At 37.6% G+C, this 10,627-nt stretch overlaps 2 protein-coding genes across 5 annotated transcripts in view; both read left to right on the top strand.

Moving 5' to 3' along the window:
* LOC107689623 (BUB3-interacting and GLEBS motif-containing protein ZNF207-like) overlaps positions 1–6,288 on the top strand; it is a 12,008-nt gene extending 5,720 nt beyond the window's left edge. The window contains exons 7-12 of one of the 4 annotated variants that reach the window (XR_001634353.1): positions 676–821; positions 2,062–2,142; positions 2,934–3,155; positions 3,475–3,631; positions 4,255–5,007; positions 5,732–6,288. Coding sequence is in view for 3 of the 4 variants with exons in the window: in XM_016487695.1 (XP_016343181.1) it covers positions 676–821; positions 2,062–2,142; positions 2,934–3,155; positions 3,475–3,631; positions 4,255–4,415 (767 nt within the window). In the remaining variant the exon portion in view is untranslated. Of the gene's footprint in view, positions 1–675; positions 822–2,061; positions 2,143–2,933; positions 3,156–3,474; positions 3,632–4,254 lie in introns of all 4 variants that reach the window. The other 3 variants (XM_016487695.1, XM_016487694.1, XM_016487696.1) reach the window with 3 other exon arrangements.
* Positions 5,033–10,627, top strand: part of LOC107689679 (uncharacterized) — a 9,432-nt gene continuing 3,837 nt past the window's right edge. Inside the window, exons 1-4 of the mRNA XM_016487801.1 lie at positions 5,033–5,087; positions 5,656–5,665; positions 5,732–5,790; positions 9,470–9,811. Of these exons, the coding sequence (XP_016343287.1) occupies positions 5,033–5,087; positions 5,656–5,665; positions 5,732–5,790; positions 9,470–9,811 (466 nt within the window). The remainder of the gene's footprint in view (positions 5,088–5,655; positions 5,666–5,731; positions 5,791–9,469; positions 9,812–10,627) is intronic.

The following is a 10,627-nucleotide window of genomic DNA, read 5'->3' as shown; positions in this document are numbered from 1 at the left end:
CTTGCATAAGTGTTAAACAAAATGTTTTTATTTCATTATTTTAAGAACTGATTGGAGCACTATATTATTGTTTTATGTAAAGGTGCATGCTAGGGTTGCCAGGTTGTCACAACAAAACCCGCCCAATTGCTACTCAAAACTAGCCCAATGGTTTTTCGAGGGTGGGCCCCCTTTAAAAATCGCGTTCTGGGGTGTAAAATACACGCTTTCAGTCGGGGCTCCCCTGGTAAATTTGCATTCCAGATCCTAAATATGACGTTATTGGGGTCGCTACAACCCGCGACATCAAAAACAACCGTGGACTTGGCAACACAGATGGTAGCGCTCGCTAACTTGCTCAAGCGCTCCTCTTTGTGCCAATCACAACAGGCTTGGCCAGCTGACCAATCAGAGCAGAGTAGGCTTATGGAAGGGAGGGGTTTACAGACATTTCGCTCAGAACTGAATCGAACGAACCGTTTCGAAATCATGGACAAATGACTCTATGTATAAATGTATATTCTGGGAAAATTACACTGTTTTCTGACCTTAGATGCATTTAAACCAGTTGTAGGGGACTCCAACACAATATTAGGACACTTTAAAAAACCATATGACCTGCTCTTTAAATTGTTTTTTATTTATTTATTTATTTTCTTTTATATTGGTTCATAATTAATTCATCATTCTGCTCAGGATTACCTCCTCACATGGGTCATCACCCTGGCATACTCCACATGGCTCAGGCCCCTCCTACTACCACCCGGCCAGCTGTGCCTGCCACCACAGTGTCCACGCCACAGCCGAGTGTCTCCAAGCCACTGTTTCCCAGTGCAGGACAGGTATGATGCCCTTTCTCCCTACCATAGAAAAACTTGGTATAGAACCTTTTTGCCACTAAGAAACTGCTAGTAAGTTTCACAAATAACAAAGAAATGGCAAGTAACACATTGAATTTTCTGTGAAATTTTGAAGTTGAAAGAATTGTCTTGTAAAATATTACTTTTGTTTCAAAAAATCAGTTTGAAAGTCATCTGAATAAATTTAAATGGTTTATATTTCTCTTTCAGGGACTGATTAGACTCTGGACATACAGTATTTTTCTTTGGTTATGAGTTTTTTTCACCATCAATTATTTGGTTAGGAAGAGAGAGCAGGGAAGTGCAGTACAGTGAAGACCTAAAATAATCTGAAAAACAGGAAAAAACTAATGTAAATGCTTGAATGCGACTGTCTCCTCAAACAGATTCAAAATACCTGAATGCATAAGTTCCATTGTGTGTATGTTTACCAGAGCTCTTTTATAATAAGATCTCTGTTTACATACGTTTTTCTTGTTATGAACATGCATGTTTATTTATGTCTTATGAACTGGTCAGTGGGGGAGAATATTTACTAAATATTTGCTAAAATAAAGCTCTTCTGACATATTTGTCAGCTTCCCTTTTAAGTATGTCATTAAGACAAAAACAAGTTATACTCTCAGTAGCTCTGGGGGTATTCCAGAAAGCAGGTTATGTGACTTACCCGGGTACGTTTAAGGGTAAGTAAGAGGATAAACTCAGCTTTCGGTTCCAAAAATGGAGGTAACTTTCAGGGTATGTAAGTAGCCATAGCAACTTACTCTCTGACCACAAGCTGCTCCGGAGCAGATTCTGTTTCAGGCTTAGTTTACTTCAGCTCTATTAGCACATGCGTTGACCTATTGATGAGACTCCAGTAGGCCTGGCAGATTGAGCACAATATTAAATATTTTTACAATATAGTTATATAATATACAGTAATATTTATTGTTAAACAATTTGAACTAATTTCCTGACATGACCAGCAGTAAAAAAAAAAAAAAAAAAAAACTCTTGTTGTTAAACCCTATGAGACCAAGTTATGAAACATGATTTGTGGGCTGTATTAATGGATGAACTTTTAATGCTTGAGGATCCATAAAAAAAAAAAAGAGATGGTCGTTTTAAACAAACTGAGGTTCAGTGTTAAGTGTGTTGATGATAGTTTTGGTGAGCAACAGTCATGTCCGGAATCAAACAGCTGAGGGTCTTTATTGTGTGCTCTCTCTCCATCCTGCAGATGGGGACTCGAGCTCCAAGCACAAGCTCAGGCTTCTCCAGTCTGGACAATTTGTCAGCATCCTCTAAACCGCTGTCCCAAGTATGCAGTAGCTTGCTGACTCGGTGAAAGAGCTGCTTCATAAAACTATTGATGGCATGTAACAGCAGATAGACCTCAGACTGCCTCTTAGAATAATTGACTTTGCTCTAGGGGGCGTCTGTAGTGCTTCAGAAGAGTTGAAAGAGATTGATCTCAGTTGAGACCGAGAATTGATAAACGTCTTAATTCTCTCTTTTAAACTCAGACTGTTTCTCTCTCTTCTGGTTTTTAATTGTGTAAAATCCACCTTCATAGTCACATTTTAACTGTATGTAGGCCCCAAAAAGTATTTGAATACTTGATCATGATCCACCTAAAGCCTAACAAACCTAGTTTTGTTAGGGATGCACTGATATTAAAATTCAGTCTAATACTGATCAGACTGAATGCTATGGCTGATATTAATTCTAATCTGTTTTTTTTTTAATAAAAAATAAGCTAATAACTGAAATCAATAGTTTTTAATGCTACAAGTGAATTTACATCACACCTTTAGAATAAACTGTATGAAATGTACAGTGTTATGAAATTATTAGTGTTTTTAAATATTGAATTTGAATATTGGACAGCTTTGGTAATAATGAGTATGTACAATTCAGCCAGTAACTGAGTTATACCACTTATATCGTGCATCTCAAATGTTTGCCTGAAAAGTGTGCTTGTTCTTTATTTCTAGATAAAGTAAATAACAAAACCTCAAATCAAGTGTTATGTTGGGCAAAATGCACCTAAATGCAGAATTAGTTGAATCACTGAATGTATCTGATTTGCTCCTTGGTCTCTTTCTGCAGGTCCAGCAGGCTGGTTCTGGTGTAGCAGTGAGCTCCTCTGCACCACCTTCTGCTGCTCCCAAACCAACATTCCCAGCTTACACCCAGTCCTCCGCCACTGCTGTGGCCAACACGAGCAGCACTGTGGCCAAACCGGGCACCCCAGTCACAAGTAAGCCTGCCACCCTCACCACCACCAGTGCAACCAGTAAGTTGATCCACCCTGATGAAGATATATCACTGGTAAGTGAACTTGTTTCTGTGCTTTGATCTTTAACCTTTGCAGAAATAACTGGTCAGCTTTGGAATGGTGCATGCTTTCATTCGATAAAACACCTGTTTGATTATTCCAAACTGTCTTGTTCCAAACCTGAGACTTTTCTTCTGCGGAACATAGATTTGAATAATGCTTTTGTCCATACATTGAAAGTCAATGCCACCAGAACAACACTAGACCACACTGACATACTTTCTTCACAAAATCTTTTGCATTCCACAAAAGAAAGCAAGCAAAAAAGCCCATATTTATGTCTTACAAGTTTGTGCATTTTGTGTTTGACAGGAGGAGTTGCGAGCACAGCTGCCTCGCTACCAGTGTAAAATCCCTAGTGCAGGACAGGCCCACGTAAATTCCCCACCAGTTGCACCAATGGGAGGTGTGTTGCCCCCTCAGCAGGGCATTCCTGTACAACAGCCGGGTGTTAGGCATCCCATGCAAGGTATTTCAAAATAAGAGAGGAAATGTCTTTTTACATGACTGTTTATAAGTTTGGGGGCGGTGAGATATTTCACTTTTGATCAATTTAATTGCATCCTTGCTGAATAAAAGTGTTAGAGTAAATACATTGAGAATGTTAAAAAGTTAAATGCTGTTCTTTTTAACTTTATATTTGTCACAAAATCCTGAAAAAAGACAGTTTCCATGAAATATTAAGCAGCACAACTTTTTTCAACATAAAAAATGTTTCTTGAGCAGCAAATCAAGATATTAGAATGATTTCTGAAGAATCATGTGACACTGAAAACTGGAGTAATGACTGCTGAAAATTCAGCTTTGCCATCACAGGAATAAATTGCATTTTAAAGTATATTAAAATAGAAAACAGATATTTTAAATTTGAATAATATGTCACAATATTACTGTTTTTACTGTATTTTTGATCAACTAAATGCAGCTTTAATGAGCATAAGAGACTTCTAAATAATTAAACAGTCTGACCAACCAACCAGCTTTTGAATGGTAGTGTATATTAGTGAAGAATAACAGCGTAAGATAAAACCAGATTAAAAAAAATTTTGAATCACTGTTTCAAATGCAACTAATCTATTTCCTCTCATGTAGGGCCATACGGTGCTCCGCCGCAGGGAGTGCCTGGGTACATCCCAGGAGGAATGCCTCCTTACGGTCAAGCCCCACCCATGGTCCCTCCCTTCCAGGCCGCTCCCCCTCGGCCCGCCATTGGCATGAGACCCCCTGTAATGTCTCCTGGAGGCCGATATTGAAGCGTCACTACTGGTCTTCATTAGGTTTGGTGATTCAACCATTTTACCATCTAGTGGCGTGCTTTACAATCCAGATCAGTAACCGTAACCCTTCTTGCAATGAGGAGATGGAGTAATCAAACTGTATAGCGCATGGGACATTTAATTTTGTCAAGTCTATTATTTGGACCTACCCTTTGTTGCAGATCATACAGTCTGGCTTTTTTCTCATGTTTTGTTTAGGTTTTTAGAAGTGAAGTGTAGTAAATATGGTTCGTATTAATTTGAAGCGGCTGGAGTTTCGTACAGCACCTTTATCAAGGCAAGTCACTGTAAATATACTACTGTACTAAAAGTGTGAAGCCTTCGCAGCACCCATAGGTGCTGTTGGGCGTCCTGTCCCCAGCGTTGCTTGGTGAGGGCTTCAGATAGCTGTCACTGTTGGATTTATTTTTCTATGTCTGCTTGTCTACAATTACAGTGTTCTCTCTGTAGGGCCAATAACAAAAGGACTCCTGTGAATGCTATCTGTACTGTTCCACTATGAATTGTAATAAACTATTGAAATCTAACGGCTGTTTTTTCATTAGCAAGTAAAGGACAACCTCACAAGGTTTGTACTACAAATGATCCACACGATGGCTGTTATTTGTATGAAAGCTGTGTTTGCAGTGTGCTGGAATGTGTTTGTGGGTGAGAGGAAAACTGAAGCATTTGCATCCACGTTCCTTTCATATTAAAGTTTGGATTTAAAGGGGTCAAATAATGAGGAATCAAGTTTTCCTTGATCTTTTAAGGTAAATGAGTTTTGTACCATGTCAACTTGATGTAACTGTTACAACTCAAATCATCCTCCTCAGTCCAAAAAGACCGCCACGTTAACATCTCACAACTTCTGACATCAGTGAACAACAGACAAACTAACAATAGAAAACTGGCTGAAGGTCCCCGATTATTAGTCTGGTCCTAATAGTTTGTGCTGCAACAGAAAGGGACAAGGCGATAAATGGAAAAAACTAATTACGACTATTTTCGATGGGAAAAAATAATGTAGTGAACATCGGAAGTAAATGTATGATGACCCCTTTAAATTTTCAGCTTCTTATGCAAGGACATATGGCTGCTAGATAAAAAGAAAAACAACCATTCAGATAGCAGTCTTCCTGAAAATCACAGTCTTCTGCAAGAGATTGAAATAACGCTTGTGAACCTGAGAATCATTTATGTACAGGCTATACAGCTCATTACTTGTGATTTTCAGGAAGAGGCAGGTAAGAAGGTGACTGTAGTTCACTGTGGTTGTTGTCCTAAACTGAGGATTTCTCTTCTCCTTGTAGCAATGCCATGGGACTGGCTGAGGCAGAGTCTCAGTGTTGCCCTGCACAGGCTGAGGCAAGTCTCACATTTTCTCTCTTTACTCTGTGTATTCAGGGTAGAGGTCTTCACGGGTCCACTTGGATCCGGAAAACCCGAGCGGGTTCGGGTCCAAAACTCAGAGTACCTCGGACACGGGTCGGGTTCGATATTAGTGGTCTCGGGGAATTTAAAATAAACATGCTTTTTCCAACTGGACCCGATTAGACCCCAATTCTTCTATCCCGAATGCGTAGGCTACTTTTCACTTTCGTGTTAAGTGAGGAACGCACAAAAAAGGAGCATACGTTTGTAACCTCGCACACAGAAATCATCTTATAGATATGAGATCCATCAGGAAAATCCACTCGCTTCATTATGCTGCGTGTTCATACAGGGCTTTTCTTTTTTGTGTGCAAAAGCTGTCGCCAGAGATCAGGTTGCAGACAACACTAGCAAATCCATGAATTATTAGGCTATCGATTAATTTTTTTATCAAACTATCACGTTTATTTTTCAAATCCACTGGTCACAATTGAAAGCCGAGCTCAGAAATAACTTGTATCAGGTAGGCACTAATATAAAGTAGCCTAATAATAAATTGAATAAATGTTAAATAAATCAAAGTAATGGAGAAGCGGCCAAAGCAGTGAGCAGGACACCGGGATTTTTCCTGATTGACTGCGGGGCTGCAGGCTGTACACACGTCAATACCGTTTGTGTTGGGGTCCAGTCGGGTTCGAAATTAAATGCCGTCAGCCTCGGGTCAGGTTTTTCTTTAAAAAAAAATTAATTTATGCATGTCGGGTTCGGGTAAGAAGTGATTCGGGTCGGGTACAGATTTTAGGACCCGAGAAGACCTCTAATTCAGGGGGCCTCACAGCCATTTGGAGCAAGTTTGGTGATGGCCCCCGGGTTTATTAATATCAGGGGAGTTCTCTTAACTAACTCATAGTTTTAGCTAACATGTTAAAAATACACACACGCTTCAAAAGTTTGAGGTCAGTAAGATTTGTAATGTTTATTCAGCAAAGATGCATTAAATTGATTAAAATGGACAGTAAATACAATTATGTTCCAAGATTTCTGTTTCAAATAAATGTTTTGTTTTATTTTTACTTTCTGTTCAAGGAATTCTGGGAAAAAAGCGACACTTTTCACAAAATTATTAAGTAAGACAACTGTTTTCTATTAAGTAGGACAACTCTTTTCAATATTCATAATAATGTTTCTTCAGCAGCAAATCCGCATATTAGAATGATTTCTGAAGGATCATGTGACACTGAAGACTGGAGTAATGATGCTGAACATTCAGCTTTGACAACACTGGGATCAATGAAATTTGAACCTGTATTCAAATAGAAAAGTTACTTTAAATTGCAATAATATTTCACAATATTGCTGTTTTTACTGTATTTTGATTAACTAAATACAGCCTTGGTGAGTATGAGACTTCTTTCAAAAACATTAAAAAAAATCTTACCAGCCTCAATCTTTTGAACGGGAGTGTATATTAAAGTAATATGTTGTTGTTTTCAACCACATCTGTGGCAGACTATGATTCTGACTCATCTCTCAGTTTGTAAGAAACATGGGAAATGGATATGCATTAATTACAATGAAAGTTTAGCAGTTATTCAAACTAAGCCTTTAGAAAATGCAACTTGCTCATAAACATGACACATTACACTGAATTTTTTTTTTAATTCATCCAATTAAAAAAATGCAGGGTAATGATTCACATCTATATTTTTTAACTTGAGCCAATGAAAAATAAATAACTTGCCCTTAATTGGATGAATGAAACATTTTTTTCAGTGTAGCATTATACTTCGTGTGCTAACCAAAAGTATGTGTGCAGTTACATGGAGTGGATGTCTTTAAACTCCACCACAAGAATTATGTTCATAAAACACAAGAAGCTCTTCCGCCTTACAAACTGAAAGATGAGGTTAAATTATTCAGCGTGCCTCAGATTCTTTCCTTGAGCATTGTTGAAAATCCAGAATATTCATTTAAATCTGTGGTAAGATATTTATATATATATATATACTGTGCTTTTGATACATCATAGAAGTTTCATAAGAAATAATGCAGTAGCACTGAGGAGTAATGTGTGATTTGTTAAACAAGCTCTTCCATTGGTTTTGGAAAAGGTTGGCATGTTTCTTGGCACTAATGGTGTGTTTAATGGATTTCTGTCCACAGTTTGGCTTTGATATCAATCAACTAGGTTTCATTTAGCATCTAACCAAATATATGAATCAGGTGGTTTTGTGTTTTGTAAAGTACTGTCTGTGAGTAGTTTGTGGTTATGTTTCTTTTATCTGCCCAGTTGCTATATTCATTTACTCTTGATTTTTTTAACGGAAATCCAAGACCCCCTTTAGAGGTTAGACTGAGTAATTACTCTGGATTTGTAATCTCTGTTTACCTGCTGTTGATGGATTTGATTAAATACAAGAGTCATTGCTTTCCTGTTCACTTTCAAATAGTTATTTGTCTAAGTCGACTGGTAAGTTTACAACTTGTATGTGAATCAGTAGTCCTTGTTCTCTAAATCATTACTCCTCTTCCTTTTTACAGGGAAAACTTTGTGTTTTGTTTCAGAGTTTGAAATTGCCTATGATCTCTATTGTTTTTGTTTTTGTCTTTCTTTGCAGTAGAGTGCAGCACTGAGTTTCCTTTTCCTTTTGTCCTGTTTAAAAATAATAAAAGCTGAGATAAAACCAATGACGTGTATTCTTTGTATATTTGGTCATATATATATATATATATTAGTACAAAGAAAAAAGAAGAAATGAAAATGAAAAGAAATGAAAGAAAAATAAGTTCCATAAGTGCTTTAAATAAAGTCATTTAAACGTCAGGGCTGCAGATAAATTCAGAGAATGAAATCATTAGGGAAACCACTCACTAAGCATTAAAACACAAAAACAGACATGTCTGCTGAACTTCCTGTGCATTGGGTGGAGCTCTCTGGAGATGAAAAGAGAGTGATAGTAGCGAGTGAGTGCAGCACAAGCAACGATTTGAGGAGAGCTGTGTAACTTGTCTTGGATATTTAAAGACGTTTAATAAGCGCACCATGAGAGCCTGCCTATTTCTCTGGATTTTATGGGATCAGACTTTAGGTATGTCACTGAATAATGTTTTGTGTGTGTGTTTGTGCTGTAGCTCTTTCCAATAAAGCTCTTTCTGATAGAAGTTCAGTTCATTTTACTAGAAAAAAAAAAAGTCAGAACCTGAATAAGTCACAAATCATTGTCTCGGGTATCTTAATTTAATTTTGTTTTAACTGACCTCATTTATATATATTTACTCTTAAGATAGATTGTTATATATATATATATGTGTGTGTGTGTGTGTGTATAAACGTCAAGTCGCCTTTATTTTTAGTGCTTTACACAATACAGATTGTCAAACAGAAAAATAGGAAAAACTTAAGCCTACTTTAATGTTACATATATTACACATTTTAAGTATTTTAATTTATAATTTGTGATATTTTAAGGTATTCTTAATGACACTGTTAACAAAAATATGCCTTTTTCAGTAACCGATGTATTTAATATGTATTGAGCAGGATAAAATATATTTTTTTTAATTAGGCTATACAAGGCCAACAATGCACATAACCAAAACCAGTTGAAAAATATTTCATGCGACGGCTACATGATTTCTTTAAATTTTTTTATTAATATTTTATCAAGACTTTTCAGCATCTGAAGATTTTCATTACATCCAAAGACTTGAGGGTGAATCGGTGGACATAGATTGTGTTGCACAAGCAAGTAAACCCCGCCCAGCGCTTCTGCACCTGAGACGAAGGTTTGCTCCTTCAGAAAGCGTGTTGAACGTCTCTGAAGATAACGTCATGAGAGCAGATCCAGAGATTGAGGGACGAATCAGTATCTCCGGACAGCTGAAGTTACGCACAGTTACTCTGACTCTTTCTCATTTAAGAGCCACAGACTCGGGGCTTTATGTCTGCGATTTCTCAGGAAATCCATCAGATCCGCTCCCGGCGAGCACAGCCCTCTTTCTGCTTGTAAAAGCGCCAGGTTGGTGAATGCGTTGATTTCAGACGCATATAGGTCTAAAAAAGCGTAAATGATCTTTAGGGATACAGATAACAGTAAATTATCTTTAGGGGGATCCTATCACGTACTATCTAATCGTTCTTGATTTTCAATTAAAAAATAATTTGAAAATGTGATATACTATACGGTGGCCGAGAGAGCTCAACGCACTGCAAATGAAAAAACATGCAAATAGAAAAAACACCTGCAAATAAATAAAAAAAATCTTCATCAATTTGACAGCACACACACGTGGCCGAGAGAGCTCAACGCGCTGCAGAAAACACATGCAAATAGAAAAAGCTCCAGCAAATCAAGAAAACATCTTCATCAGTTTGACAACAGGTGCTGCAAATTCTCACAACACAACCAAATAAAGAAACGCGCTGCAAATGCTCACAACACAACCAAATAAAGAAACAGGCTGCAAATAGACAAAGACCACATCGGAAATGTTTAAAGGAACGATCCTCTAATACCCCCCTAGAGTTAAACAGTTGAGTTTTACCGTTTTCAAATCCATTCAGCCGATCTCCGGGTCTGGCGGTAGCACTTTTAGCTGTAGCTTAGCATAGATAATTGAATCTGATTAGACCGTTAGCATCTCGCTCAAAAATGACAAAAGAGTTTCTATATTTTTCCTATTTAAAACTTGACTCTTCTGTAGTTTTAAGTAGTAATATAATTGCACCTGCTGCACCCATGGTACGGCAGCAAAGTTCCTTGATTATTACGCCAGAATGAGAGTATAGTTCCTAGCCATATCGGCCTAGAAAATCGCAACTTTTCATTTTCCGT

This window comes from Sinocyclocheilus anshuiensis, unplaced genomic scaffold (assembly GCF_001515605.1).
Source record: "Sinocyclocheilus anshuiensis isolate Anshui unplaced genomic scaffold, SAMN03320099.WGS_v1.1 scaffold813, whole genome shotgun sequence".
NCBI classification, from domain to species: Eukaryota; Metazoa; Chordata; class Actinopteri; order Cypriniformes; family Cyprinidae; genus Sinocyclocheilus; species Sinocyclocheilus anshuiensis.
Note: the sequence above shows the minus strand (reverse complement) of the source record. Positions and strands in the feature narration are given on the sequence as shown.